At 47.7% G+C, this 15,858-nt stretch overlaps 1 protein-coding gene across 1 annotated transcript in view; it reads right to left on the reverse strand.

The window, feature by feature from the left end:
• myo7aa (myosin VIIAa) overlaps positions 1-15,578 on the reverse strand; it is a 135,423-nt gene extending 119,845 nt beyond the window's left edge. The window contains exons 1-3 of the mRNA XM_078222562.1: positions 15,468-15,578; positions 9,716-9,829; positions 1,770-1,922 (exon numbers count right to left, since the gene is read on the reverse strand). Coding sequence (XP_078078688.1) covers positions 1,770-1,922; positions 9,716-9,829; positions 15,468-15,578 — 378 coding nt within the window. The remainder of the gene's footprint in view (positions 1-1,769; positions 1,923-9,715; positions 9,830-15,467) is intronic.
• Between the last annotated feature and the right edge of the window lie 280 nt (positions 15,579-15,858).

Consider the following 15,858-nt stretch of genomic DNA (forward strand, 5'->3'; position numbering starts at 1 on the left):
CCCAAGCCGGGAATCAAACCCAGGTGCCCGAAGCTGTAAGGCAGCAGTGCGAACCGCTGTGCCACACCCCCCTATGCCATCCCGTCTTCCGAGCTCACTTCAAAATTCAGGCGCTAGGTGGAAGGTAAACGTGACTTGAATTATTTTTACAATCTAGTTTGTCAATGGAACACATGAAGCAGCAAGAAACCACGTCTTGAAAACTGCGATAAGTGTCAACACACTTTATTCCCAAGTGCTTCTTATTAAGCACACACCCCGACCCCCCCCCCCCCCCCCCCCCCAGGATTAGCCTGGAGTCGCCCTGAATGAAAGAGCAATCCCCCCAGGACACTGCTGTGTGCGACCCTGGAGAAAAATCATCAGGATATTAAAATTGATTTTTGTTTCATCATTTTCTCTGACCCTCTCTCTCTTTACCAGATATTAAAATATTTCAAATGGAGGTGGAAAAGGCTGAGTGGCCGACAGTCATCCAATCAGTCTTTTTGCTTTCGAATTGGAGTAGAAAGCAGCAGGTCACAAGGATGGACGTGTTGGCCGACTAATGGCTGGAGTGTAGGGGGTTGCAAAACATCTGGTGAAACCTCCAGAAATACATTTAATCACAGCTGGGCGCACACACAATTTTAGACTCCATAAAGGCATCACCAAATCCAAACATTGAGGAACCGGTTGGAAAAATGGGATTATTAAAGATTCCACACCTATATTACAGAAACAACGGATGGAATTTTACAGCCTTGCTCGAGCGAGACCGGAAATTCCTGCCCAAGGTCAACGGACATTTCTGCTGTCCGCCCCTCACCCGCTCCAATTCTGTGGCGCGCGGGGCGGTAGAATTCCGGTGGACATGTGGTATTTTACAACCCTCTTTGATAGAAGCTTGAAGCGGCAGAGAACCTATTTATTGGGCCTGAATCTCTGTGGAGTGGTAGTGCTGGATTGCCGCTCCATTCCTAGCTTCCCACCTGGAATTCCACCTGTTCCACTCTCGTCTGACCTCCTGACTCAGGCCGGGTGGGAACTGAACGGCAGCATTCTCCTGAGGCGTTCAGTACTGGGCGTAAGGAAACTACACACTATCTTGGAACGAATTGTAAGGTAGTGGGCAGGACTGGGGAGGGGGTTAGTGTCAGTTACCCAGGAGCTAGAAGTGGTTTTAATTCTATTTTTTACTGGGTAACTATCCATGAAAGACAGTTGGAAGCATCTGAAGTTTGCAATTTAAATTGTCCATTGGATGATTCCAATATGAGGGAAATTGCCCAATGGAAGTTTGAACTTCCCTCGGGCAATCCCTACTTGTGGATTTCAGGGATAGGAGGGGGAGGGGTGTGGTAGTTCCCCAGTGCATCTTTGGGCTACCCACAGCTCCCTCCGGTCTGTAATGGAACAGACCATTATCAATCAAGTCCTACCGATCAAACATTGCTGGGAAGAGCACTGGTACATTTTACTCACCAACATAAAGTAATGCACAATCCAAACTACTCAGCTAAGGGTCCAACAATCAAAACTTTCAATAGATCACAGAATTGGTAAGGAACATTCAATAATTAGATAGCCAACCATTGAAAGGATCAAGCACTTCCAATCTTTGATTGGTCATTGGTTGGCCTCCAATAGGACAGGGCCAAACTGCTACTGTCCTCACCACCAAGTAGCACACATCATATCCAAAACAGAAACATGCGAGTGTTGTATGTTTTTCCCCAAATGCATTAACGCACTGACCACGCGCAAGGAGGGCAGAGTTTCGTACTCACATAAATTAAACGCTCTCTGTATCGGATCAGTAGATTTCGCAAAATTCCCGCTTCGTTCAAGTCTCCGAGACGGATCATGTCTTCCACTCCATGGATGGAGGTTGGATGCATTGGCTTAATATTAGTGGCATTCTGAGGAGAGATCCAATGTTCCTGAAGGATTGGGAAGGAGGAGAGGAATTTGGACAACATTTTACATAATCCTTGTTTCATATTTTTAAACACCTTTTTACTAAAAATTACACAAATTCTCATCTGCATCAATGGTTAAAATAGCGATGAGAGGACATGAGCCTCAGGTTATGAAGCCATCGGTTTAAATACTTCCTGTGTTTTGGTGTTCCTCAGGCAGTCGGATACCCAATGTTCAGCATCGATGGAAATGAAAAGGAAATTTTTCACCACTGAACTGGCAGTTTTAGCTTCAGTCAATCGCCACCGACTTCAAGGACGACTGCTTTAAAAGGAACATTTCGGATCCCAAATCTTTACATTGGAGTTTAAACACCTTGTTCTGAATGGAAGTATGGACACAGAAAGGCACCATATGGCCTGTGTTCGTTCAAACCTCATCAGATTCCTAACTCTTGAACTGGCTGCGAAAGAGTTATTTAAAATGCTAAAGACTCGTCCAGAATGCACATTGAATCTCCTAAAAAAAAAACGTGCATAAACCATAGAATTTGGAAGCAGGAGTTGGCCATTCGGCCCTTTGAGCCTGCTCCACCATTCATATTGAATTTGATGATCAGCCGTGATCAAAATCTTGTCCCCGCCTTCCCCCCATATCCTTTGATCCCTTTAGCCCCAAAAGCTATATCTAATTTCTTCTTGAAATCAGACAACGTTTTGGCCTCAACTACTTTGTGGTAGTGAATTCCACACATTCACCACATCCTGGGTGAAGAAATTTCTCCTCACCTCAGTTCCAAAAGGTTGAGCCCTGATCCTCAAACTACGATCCCTAGTTCTGGGCTCCCCTGCCATTGAGAACCTTCTTTCTGAATCTACGCTGTAAGTTTCTATGAGACCCTTTCTCACTCTTTTAACCCTTTTACTTCTGAAGGAAAAGGAGGCAGGAAGGGATTTCAAAGGACCCCAACATAATTACCGTTGTTGTCTGGTGGAACAACTACCCCTTGAAAATTAACACCGCAGCCGTCTCTGCGTTTTCTGAATTGTGTAGAGGAGGCTGCAAGAAGCCACCTTGGGAAGCAAGGTGCTGAATCCCCAGAAAGAACTCGGAAACAACAACAGAAGGGCTCTGGCCAAAGGAGGACAGAGAGGGGAAAGTATTAAGAAATCAACTACTGTTCTGCTGGGAGAGTCCAGGCATCCTGCAAGTACTGTAAGCACACCATTAGTGAGGAATGGAAAACCTCTCTCCCAGAAACTACCCAGTCCACCTGAAATATTCAACTACAGAAGCCATCGTAGCAGCTTAACACAACTTCAGGTTTCAACCCCTTCACTTCGGAAAACGAAGGAAGGAAGGAATGGAACAGGCTTGCAATTATACATCACAGAGACAGATCTGAAATCTCACTCTCTTTTCTTTGTCCCCATTTTAAACTTTGAATTAGTAATATCAAAGAACAAAGAATAGGAACAGGCTCTTTGGCCCTCCAAGCTTGCTCTGATCATGATGCCTGCCTAAACTAAAACCAAAATGCACTTAGAGTCCGTATCCTTCCATTCCTATCCAATTCATGTATTTATCTAGATGTCCCTTAAATGCCGCTATCGTACCTGCTCCCACCCTCTCCCCAGGCAGTGCGTTCCGGACATTCACCACCCTCTGTGTAAAAAAAAAAACTTGCCTCACACATCTCCTCTAAACTTTTCCCCACGCACCTTAAACCTACGTCCCCTAGTACTTGACTTTTCTACCCTAGGAAAGAGCATAGTTTTAATTTAAGTAACTTTAAGCAGTTCCTTTTTTGCAATAAACTTACCTTTATCCTGCTTTGCATTAAAGCTTTTCTGCTGTTTAATTTTAAATGGAATCATCGAGGGGGTTACCTTACATGTAAATTCTTGGCTCACGGGCCACATTGAGGAAACCCCTCTCACAGAGCTGTGACACACTGGTTTGGGGGCAGTGTGGGCTGCTGCAGAGCTCTGCCCCATCACTCTGCTGAAACAAATGCCCACTAATTTTGCCACAACGCAGAGGAACATTCCCCCCCTCCACACGCAAAGCCCAGAACATAGAACATAGAACATAGAACATTACAGCGCATAACAGGCCCTTCGGCCCACGATGTTGCACCGACCAGTTAAAAAAAAACAGTGACCCTCCAACCTAAACCAATTTCTTTTCGTCCATGAACCTATCTACGGATCTCTTAAATGCCCCCAAACTAGGCGCATTTACTACTGATGCTGGCAGGGCATTCCAATCCCTCACCACCCTCTGGGTAAAGAACCTACCCCTGACATCGGTTCTATAACTACCCCCCCTCAATTTAAAGCCATGCCCCCTCGTGCTGGATTTCTCCATCAGAGGAAAAAGGCTATCACTATCCACCCTATCTAAACCTCTAATCATCTTATATGTTTCAATAAGATCCCCTCTTAGCCGCCGCCTTTCCAGCGAAAACAATCCCAAATCCCTCAGCCTCTCCTCATAGGATCTCCCCTCCATACCAGGCAACATCCTGGTAAACCTCCTCTGCACCCTCTCCAAAGCCTCCACATCCTTCCTGTAATGTGGGGACCAGAACTGCACACAGTACTCCAAGTGCGGCCGCACCAGAGTTGTGTACAGTTGCAACATAACGCTACGACTCCTAAATTCAATCCCCCTACCAATAAACGCCAAGACACCATATGCCTTCTTAACAACCTTATCTACTTGATTCCCAACTTTCAGGGATCTATGCACACATACACCTAGATCCCTCTGCTCCTCCACACTATTCAAAGTCCTCCCGTTAGCCCTATACTCAACACAACTGTTATTCCTACCAAAGTGAATTACCTCACACTTCTCCGCATTAAACTCCATCCGCCACCTCTCGGCCCAACTTTGCAACCTGTCTAAGTCTTCCTGCAGACTACGACACCCTTCCTCACTGTCTACCACACCACCGACTTTGGTGTCATCAGCAAATTTGCTAATCCACCCAACTATACCCTCATCCAGATCATTAATAAATATTACAAACAGCAGTGGCCCCAAAACAGATCCCTGAGGTACACCACTTGTAACCGCACTCCATGATGAATATTTACTATCAACCACCACCCTCTGTTTCCTATCCGCTAGCCAATTCCTGATCCAATTTCCTAGATCACCCCCAATCCCATACATCTGCATTTTCTGCAGAAGCCTACCATGGTGAACCTTATCAAACGCCTTACTAAAATCCATATATACCACGTCCACTGCCTTGCCCCCATCCACCTCCTTGGTCACTTTCTCAAAAAACTCAATAAGGTTAGTAAGGCACGACCTACCTGCCACAAAACCATGCTGACTATCACCTATCAATTCATTACTCTCCAAATAACTATAAATCCTATCCCTTATAATTTTTTCCAACATCTTGCCGACAACAGAAGTGAGACTCACCGGTCTATAATTCCCGGGGAAGTCTCTGTTCCCCTTCTTAAACAATGGGACAACATTCGCTAACCTCCAATCTTCTGGTACTATACCAGAGGCCAACGACGACCTGAAGATCAGAGCCAGAGGCGCTGCAATCACTTCTCTTGCCTCCCAGAGAATCCTTGGATAAATCCCATCCGGACCAGGGGATTTATCTATTTTCAGACCCTCCAGAATATCCTGCACATCCTCCTTATCAACTGTAATACTGTCTATTCTACTCCCTTGCAACCCAGTGTCCTCCTCAGCTATATTCATGTCCCCTTGCGTGAACACCGAAGAGAAATATTGGTTCAATGCTTCACCAATCTCCTCCGGTTCCACACATAACTTCCCTCTGCCATCTATAACTGGCCCTAAACTTGCCCTAACCAACCTTCTGTTCTTGACATACCTATAGAACGCCTTAGGATTCTCTTTAACCCTATCCGCCAAAGTCTTCTCATGTCCCCTTTTAGCCCTTCTAAGCTCGCTCTTCAACTCCCTCTTAGCCAATCTAAAGCTTTCTAGTGCACTACCCGAGTGCTCACGTCTCAGTGAAATGAAAACTGAACACTCGCCCTATCCCAAGACCAAAATCAATTGCAATTCACAGCACATTCATTTTGTAAAATTGGCGGTAGCTACAAACTGCAGACCAAAACCCATGAGAATAGGACAGCCATCATCAACATGGAAACATATTAACATAGTTAATTCTCTTCAGCTCCAGCTCCAGACTCTGTTACACACCCAGCAGCCAACAGGCTGAGATTAATCTCACCAATTCACAGCCTTTTTTTTCATTCATTCATGGGATGTGGGCGTCGCTGGCTAGACCAGCATTTATTGCCCATCCTTAATTGCCCTCGAGAAGGTGGTGGTGAGCTACTTCTTGAAACACTGCAGTCCCCAAGGTGTAGGTCCACCCACAGTGCTGTTAGGGAGGGAATTCCAGGACTTTGACCAGGCAACAGTGAAGGAATGGCGATATATTTCCAAGTCAGGATGGGTGTGCAGCTTGAAGGGGTGGTGGTGTTCCCATGTATCTGGGTGTGCGGCATGGTGGCACAATGGTTAGCACTGCTGCCTCACAGCACCAGGGACCCAGATTCGATTCCCAGCTTCAGGTCACTGTCTGTGTGGAGTTTGCACATTCTCCCAGTGTCTGCGTGGGTTTTCTCCGAGTGCTCCGGTTTCCTCCCACAATCCGAAAGACCTGCTGGTTGGGTGCATTGGCCGTGCTAAATTCTCACTCGGTGTACCTGAACAGGCACCGGAGTGTGGCGACTGGGGGATTTTCACAGTAACTTCATTTGCAGTGTTAATGTAAGCCTACTTGTGACACTAATAAATAAACATTATCTGCCTTTGTCCTTCTAGATGTTAGCGGTGGTGGGTTTGGAAGGTGCTGTCTAAGGAGCCTTGGTGAGTTCCTGCAGAGCATCTTTAGATGGTACACACGGCTGCCACTGTTCATCAGTTGATGTTTGTGGAAGGGATGCCAACCAAGTGGACTGCTTTGTCCTGGATGGCATCAAGCTTCTTGAGTGTTGGAGTTGCCCTGACCAGGCAAGGAGAGACTATTCCATCATGTTAGCACCAGGTCGAGCAACGTGCTGCTTTTAAAATTCTCACCCTCATTTGATTTGATTTATTTTTGTCACATGTATTAGTATACAGTGAAAAGTATTGTTTCTTGCACGGTCTACAGACAAAGCATACCGTTCATAGAAAAGGAGAGAGTGCAGAATGTAGTGTTCCAGTCATATCTAGGGTGTAGAGAAAGATCAACTTAATACAAGGCAAGTCCATTCAGAAGTCTGACAGCAGCAGGGAAGAAGCTGTTCTTTAGTCGGTTGGTACGTGACCTCAGACTTTTGTATCTTTTTCCCGAAGGAAGGTGGTGGAAGAGACAATATCCGGGATGTGTGGGGTCCTTAATTATGCTGGCTGCTTTGCCGAGGGAAGTGTAGACAGAGTCAATGGATGGGAGGCTGGTTTGAGTGATGGATTGGGCTACATTCATGGCCTTTTGTAGTTCCTTGCAGTCTTGGACAGAGCAGGAGCCATACCAAGCTGTGGTACAACCAGAAAGAATACTTTCTATGGTGCATCTGTAAAAGTTGGTGAGAGTTGTAGCTGATGCCAAATTTCCTTAGTCTTCTGGTGGGTTTTCTTAACTATAGTGTCGGCATGGGGGGGACCAGGGCAGATTGTTGGTGATCTGGACACCTAAAAACTTGAAGCTCTCGACCCTTTCTACTTCATCCCCATTTCCAAATCTGTCCATGGCCTTGCTACTTATTATCTCTAATCTTCTCCAGTCCCACAACCCTCTGGATTTCCAGAGATCCTCTCATTCTGGCCTCTTGCTCACTCCCACTCAGAATTGCTCCACTATTGGTGGCCATACCTTCAACTAACCAGAGTCCAAGCTCTGCAATTCCCTCTCGACATATCTGCCGCACATTCCTCCTTTATGACACTCCTTAAAACCTACCTGTTTGACCAGGATGCAGCTCATCAGGCCCAATATCTCTCGCAGTGTCAGATGTTGTTTTATAGAACGCTGCTGTGAAGCACCATGGGGCGTTTCATTAGGTTAAAGGCACTACACAAATATCAAAGTTGTTGTTGTCATAGAATCAGAGGTTTACAGCATGGAAACAGACCCTTCGGCCCAACTTGTCCATGCCACCCTTTTTTTTAAAAAAACCACTAACCTAGAGCCCATTGCCTGCGTTTGGCCCATATCCCTCTACACTCATCTTACCCATGTAACTATCTAAATGCTTTTTAAAAGACAAAATTGTACCCGCCTCTACTACTGCCTCTGGCAGCTCGTTCCAGACACTCATCACCCTCCGAGTGAAAAAATTGCCCCTTTGGATCCTTCTGTATCTCTCCCCTCTCACCTTAAACCTATGCCCTCTAGTTTTAGATTCCTCTACCTTTGGTTGTGATGCCCATTGTCCACCATGCACAGAGATCCAAGGCACCCGCCCCACAGGAGAAGGCTATTTAGCACTGTGAGCCTTTACACTATTCAGTTAGCCAGTTCTGATCCCTTCGCTCCATCTCGCCACTTCCTGTACCTCTCCAGACCCTCGCTGAACAAAATTCAACCTTCAGTGACATCTCAAACAGAACAACTTTCTGTAGGTTCCAGATCATAGAAACCCTACAGTGCAGAAACAGGCCATTTGGCCCATCGAGTCTGCACCGACCACAATCCCACCCAGGCCCTACCCCCCTATCCCTATATATTTACCCATTAATCCCTCTCACCTACGCATCTCAGGACACTAAGGGGCAATTTTAGCATGGCCAATCAACCTAACCCGCACATCTTTGGACTGTGGGAGGAAACCGGAGCACCCGGAGGAGTCCCACGCAGACCCAAAGAGAATGTGCAAACTCCACACAGACAGCGACCCAAGCCGGGAATCGAACCCAGGTCCCTGGCGCTGTGAAGCAGCATTGCTAACCACCGTCCTACCGTGCCGCCCATGTCTCCCTACTCTCTGTGAAGTAACACTCCCCTGACATCACCCCTCAACATCCTAACTCTAATTTTAACGGTTTATTCTTTCCTGTCTACATCAATGGGGATGAAATAGAAATGGTCGAGAGCTTCAAGCTTTTAGGTGTCCAGATCACCTGTCCTGGTTCCCCCATGCCGACACTATAGTTAAGAAAGTCCACCAATGCCTCTACTTTCTAAGACGACTAAAATTTGGCATGGCCGCTATGACTCTCACCAACTTCTACATAGAAAGCACCATAGAAAGCATTCTTTCTGGATGTATCACAGCTTGGTATGGCTCCTGCTCTGTCTAAGAACGCAAGAAACTACAAAGGGTCATGAACAAAGCCCAGTCCATCACTCAAAGCAGCCTCCCATCCATTGACTCTGTCTACACTTCCTGCTGCCTCAGAAAAGCAGCCAGCATAATTAAGGACCCCACGCACCCCAGACATTCTCTCTTTCACCTTCTTCCATCAGGAAAAAGGTACAAAAGTCTCAGAACACGTACCAACCGACTCAAGAACAGCTTCTTCCCTGCTGCTGTCAGACTTTTGAATGAACCTACCTTGCATTAATTTGATCTTTCTCTACACCCTAGCTTTGACTGTAACACCACATTCTGCACCCTCTCCTTTTGTTCTCTATGAACGGTATGCTTTGTCTGTATAGCAAGCAAGAAACAATACTTTTCACTGTATGTTAATACATGTGACAACAATAAATCAAATTAAAATGAAAACCATGGTTTAGTCTCCCTAAAACAATAAGAACAGAGTATCTCTGCAGAAGGATGCAGCATTAACCAGATGTCAGAATACTCACATTGCCTTCATCATCCACCACCTGAATTTGGCCGGAGTCGCAGAGTTTTACCACTGCTCCAATGGGAACCTCAAACTCACGTCCAGTCTTCAGATCCAGCCAGACATAATCCCCCTGAAGAGAGACAGACAGATGGCTCAGGATCAGCTTGTGTTACTGCAGGAAGATTAATTTCTCATTGAACCTTCATTATTAACTTCAGGCTGTCTGGTGAGGTGTGGAGCCTTTGGTGGAAGTGTCACTATTGAGGCTACGAATCAACTTTAATAATCGCCGAGGGGGTTGGAGGAGGAGGGAAGGCAGAGAGAGGGGGAGTGTAATGGCAATATCATTGGATGAGTCATCCAGATGCCCAGGCTAACGATCTGGAGACACGGGTTCAATTCCCACTACAACATCTGGTGGAATTTAAATTCAATTAATAAACGTGGAACATTGCTCCCGTTCGAGTTGGGCAGGTGAGGAAAATATCACGAGAAATCCAAAGCTATGATTACGTCAGCGTGAAAGCGCGCTCCGATCGTTTCCCCCACTCCCCCCAACGCCACGATCGATCCTATCCCCATCAGTGGTGGATCGTGTTTCCCATCATTCAACATCAGGAACTCATTGTAATAAATTTGCATATGAATCATACCACCCTTGTCAAAAAATCCATCCGTGGCAGCATGATGTCAGGACGGCACAAATCATTAGGGTGGCACGGTGGCACAATGGTTAGCACTACTGCCTCACAGCGCCAGGGACTTGGGTTCGATTCCTGGCTTGGGTCACTGTCTGTGTGGAGTTTGCACATTCTCCCCGTGTCTGCGTGGGTTTCCTCCGGGTGCTCTGGTTTCCTCCCACAGTCCAAAGGTGTGTGGGTTAAGTTGATTGGCCGTGCTAAATTGACCCTTAGTGTCAGGGGATTAGCAGAGTAAATATGTGGGGTTACTGGAATAGGACACGAGTGGGATTGTGGTTGATGCAGGCTCGATGGGCCGAATGGCCTCCTTCTGCACTGCAGGAATCCGATTATCATGACTCGGTGGGTACCAGGGGTGGGAGGTTGACTTTCAAGTGTGAAGAACGTCATTCCACCTTCTTATGCTGGGACATTGGTTTCTCGAAGGACCTCATGGAAGGAAGACTGGGGGGGGGGGGGGGTGGTATCATCACAGACTGACAGTTCCACTCTAAATTGCAGGGTTGGAGCCAAGGATTAGGAGCACACCTCAGGCTGTGTTGCATATTGACAAGTGCCAGGGCCTTGGGGAGAAGCTTTGGACAACCTGTCTGAGATGGGAACTCAGCGTACAGTAGAGTGGCCAAAGCGGTCTCCACTCGGTCATGTGATGTGGGACAAGGGTGGTGTGGGGTCTTGTCCAACCAGCACGCGATTGAAGGACTGGCCACCAATGCTGTGGTCAGGACACGAGTCAGTGGGTTTTGAGAGGCAGCTTCAGATGAACAGACAAAGAGGGAGACAAATAAATGTGAGGTTATTCACTTTGGAAGCAAAAACAAGGCGGCAGATTAATACCCGAGTGGCTGTAAATTGGAAGCAGGACCTGGGTGTCCTTGTGCACCAGTCACTGAAGGCAAGCATGCAGGTGCAGCAGGCGGTAAAGAAGGCAAATGGTATGTTGGCCTTTATTGCGAGAGATTTCGAGTACAAGAGAGGGATGTGTTGTTGCAAATACAGTAAGAAGTTTAACAACACCAGGTTAAAGTCCAACAGGTTTATTTGGTAGCAAAAGCCACACAAGCTTTCGGAGCTCCAAGCCCCTTCTTCAGGTGAGTGGGAATTCTGTTCACAAACAGAGCATATAAAGACACAGACTCAATTTACATGAATAATGGTTGGAATGCGAATACTTACAACTAATCAAGTCTTTAAGAAACAAAACAATGTGAGTGCAAATATACAGGACTGGTGAGGCCACACCTAGAGTACTGTGTGCAGTTTTGGTTTCCTTTTCTGAGGAAGAATGTTCTTGCTCTCGAGGGAGCGCAGCGAAGGTTTACCAGGCTGATCCCGGGGATGGCGGGACTGATGTATGAGGAGAGATTGACTAGGTTAGGATTGTTTTCGCTGGAGTTCAGACGAATGAGGGGAGGATCTCATAGAGACTTATAAAATTCTAACAGGACTAGACAGGGTAGATGCAGGGAGGATGTTCCCGATGGTGGGGGGAGTCCTGAACCAGGAGTTACAGTCCGAGGATTCGGGGTAGACCATTTAGGACGGAGGTGAGGAGACATTTCTTCACCCAAAGAGTGGTGAGCCTGTGGAATTCATTACCACAGGAAGTAGTTGATGCCAAAATATTGAACGCATTCAAGAGGCGGCTGGATATAGCATTTGGGGTGAATGGGATCAAAGGTTTTGGGGAGAAAGCAGGATTAGGCTATTGAGCTGGACGATCAGCCATGATTGTGATGAATGGCGGAACAGGCTCAAAGGGCCGAATGGCCTCCTCCTGCTCCTATCTGCGATGTTTCTATATTTTAAATACTGTCAAGTCTCTCTCTTTAATACTGCAGTGAGGAGAAAGTCAGGATCATGAAGCCAGTGATTGGCACCCGGCTCGTCAAAGGCAGAGCTGTGAAGAGGTAAGGGTGGCAGGACCTGCTCTTGAACTCAGAACTGCAGAGACCCATCACTCAGAGATGCCTCGCTCAGCCCAAGGTGTACAGACGGCGTCTAACATACCTGTGGATGTCTGTGAGCCAGTGTCACTGAAGACTACACATGTCCATGAAACTGCTCACACCTACCACCTTGTGCAGGATTTGGTTCCACTTGAGCTTGAAGAGCATCCACTGCCAGTCACAGCGACACTCAGTTTACGTCAGTGGCTCCTTCCAGGGCTCCACAGGTGGCCTCTTGCGGGATGTCGCCCTCTCCCCCCAGTGGATGGCTGTTGGCAGGGAACACCGCTGCCACTGCTCCCCGTGCTGGGTTTGCCACCTTGCTGCTAGGTTTCTGTCCTGTTTCTGTGGGCAGATGACCTCATGGTGGCCCTCTACAGCCTCGAGCAGTCTCCTCAGAGATGCGGAGAACCTTTGGGCTGATTTCCTGGGAGCCATCATTTCCCGGTGACCTACGAGGCGTGGCTGCTGTGTGCTGGGGCGGCCAATGTGGCACCCCGACGATTGCAACGCAATGGAGGGGTGGGTGAATCAGAGGCCTCCCCGCCAGCGATACGGCGTGGAACCTGTGGATGGAAATTTTTGGCACCAAACTCAATGCCACTTTTCCCGCCTACCATTGGCCTTTGCTGATTTTGGAGACAGCTCGCCCATGGTGTCCATGGAACTACCAATGTCACAAAAACTCATGATGTTCTTTAGGGAAGGAAATTTACCATCTTTACCTGGTCCGGCCAATATGTGACTCTGAATTACCCATCAGAAATGGTTCAATGAGCCACTCGGATTGGGAAGCACCCACATCCCGGTGAAAGAATAGATAAGGTGTGTGGGAGTGAGCACACGTGCCAACGTGAACACGGACAAGAGAAGTTACCATCAGACGGGTGGTTGTAGACAGTTTGTGATGCAATGTGCACCAACACACAGCTCCTCACAGCTCGAGATTCTTATACACGTTCTGTTACCACCTGAACACCCCACCCAATAGTCGGAGAACCATCGATTGGCCACGCCGAGCACCAATTAAAACAAGCACAATGATCCAGGATAAAGAATCAAGAAACTCAATTATAATTAGCTCCCAAACATTACGGCCCCAATATGAACCCTCTCCAACACCCGAGAGAGACTGGCCCCATCGCCATCACTCCTTTGCCTGTAGGAACGGGAAAGTGGGCCCCTTCATTCACTTATTTAGAATCCTAGAATAGACTCAGAATCCCGACAGTGCAGAAGGAGGCCATTCGGCCCATCAAGTCTGCACCGACCACAATCCCACCCAGGTCCTATCCCCTTAACTCCATGCATTTATCCCACTAGTCCACCTGACACTAATGGGCAATTTAGCATGGCCAATCAACCTAACCCACACAATCTTTGGATTGTGGGAAGAAACTGGAGCACCCTGAGGAAACCCACGCAGACACGGGGAGAACATGCAGACTCTGCACAGATAGTGACCTGAGGCTAGAATTGAACCCAGGTCCCTGGCACCATCTAGCAGCAATGCTACCCACTGTGCCACCGTGACAGGGTGGCACTGAGGTTTTCAGTGCAATGGAGCACCCCAGTTTTGTTCCGGCTGGATGGACTTCCTGGGTACAATGAGGCAGGGAAAGGGAGGTTGGAGCATCTGACATTTTCTCTCATCTTTCTCTCTTCCCAGTATCCTGATTGCAGCTCCCCCACCCCCTCTCCCACCCTAACAATGACAGGACCATTCAAGGGTCTCCCTGGCTGGGACCTCGAGGGTGACCAAAAATCAGACACCTTCATGATACACGTCAGATGATGTCATCCTGTTCAGGGATTCCACACAGGGGTGGGGTGAAGAAAGGCATCAAAACCATCCTAACCCTTCACATCGAGGCTGCTATAGATGGGGGACAGGAACAAGTACAGGCCCCTGCTGATGTTTCACTAAGTGTTACAGGTCAAAATGGCAGATATGAATCACAGAATCCTACAGTGCAGGAGGCCATTCGGCCCATCGAGTCTGCACCAACCACAATCCCACCCAGGCCCTATCCTCTCAACCCCATGCATTTACCCTAGCTAGCCCCCGCTGACACTAAGGGGCAATGTAGCATGGCCAATCCAGCTAACCCGCACATCTTTGGACTGTGGGAGGAACCCGGAGGAAACCCACACAGACACGGGGAGAATGTGCAAACTCCACACAGACAGCGACCCGAGGCCAGAATTGAACCCGGGCCCCTGGCGCTGAGAGTCAGCAGTGCTAACCACTGTGCCACCGTGAAGTCGGGAATAACTGAACAATCATTGATAAGGATTTCCTCGTTAATTCTGACAGGACCTCGCTCTATCTCCACTTCCCAAGCCCTGCCCGATTCCTTAGGAATTTTCAATAACTCCCATCAAACCTAAGTGGGCTTGGCTCAAAGTGAGTGGGACGTGGGACCTTGCTGAGGGGGCACAAATAACATTACTTGGTGCACTTTGGCAGAATATGCATCAAGTCAACAAACAACACGCCTCTGAACAGTTTCAATGGGTCATCATCAAGTGGTAATGGGAGCAGGAAAAGGAGAAATTTTCTCAATTTTAAATTTGAAGAATTTCAACAAAGTGCTTTTTTTATAAAAACATGAGAGATAGAGAGAGAGCAATGAGAAACGTTATCATAGAATCCCTACAGTGCAGAAAGGGGCCATTTCACAGTAACTTCATTGCAGTGTTAACGTAAACCTACTTGTGACAGTAATAAATAAACATTAAACTTTTATTCGGCCCATCGAGTCTGCATCGACCACAATCCCACCCAGGTCCTAACCCCATGTATTTACCCTGCTAACGCCCCCCCCGACACCAAGGGGCAATTTAGCACGGCCAAACCACCTAACCCGGACATCTTTGGACTGTGGGAGGAAACCGAAGCACCCGGGAGGAAACCCATGCAGACACGGGGAGAACGTGCAGACTCCGCACAGACAGTGACCCAAGCCGGGAATCGAACCCGGGTCCCTGGCGCTGTGAGGCAGCAGTGCTAACCACTGTGCCAACATGGTCTACAAACACAGGGACAGCAATGATTGATCACTGACAGTCGATGCTGGTTATGAGCGGTGACATGGTGTGGGCATTCTCTGCTTACCGGGAGGAGGGTGTGTTGGTATTTGAACATCTGGTTGACATTGCGCAGCAGAGCCCATTTCCCTTCGTCTTTCTGATACACGTCATCATCGACCCCTCTGCGCGCATACATGTTCCAAAAAAATAAGCAGCGGCTTCAAGCACTCAGCCTGGACCCTTCAGCCCTCTCGTACATCCACTGCACGCCCAGAGCAGTCTTAGGATCAGTAAGGGTAGCTCGCAGTTGCACGGCTATGGATTCCAGTCCAGTCGAGGGGGGAAATCCAGAAAACGAGCAACTTTCTCTTGGTGAAGCTGAGAAGTTTCAGGCACTCCCCAATTGCACCAGGATGTAAGCAGGGCCGAACGTGATCTGTCCGGACATCAAGCCATACTGAGCATTAACGATCCCG

Source organism: Mustelus asterias, chromosome 10 (assembly GCF_964213995.1).
Source record: "Mustelus asterias chromosome 10, sMusAst1.hap1.1, whole genome shotgun sequence".
NCBI lineage: Eukaryota > Metazoa > Chordata > Chondrichthyes > Carcharhiniformes > Triakidae > Mustelus > Mustelus asterias.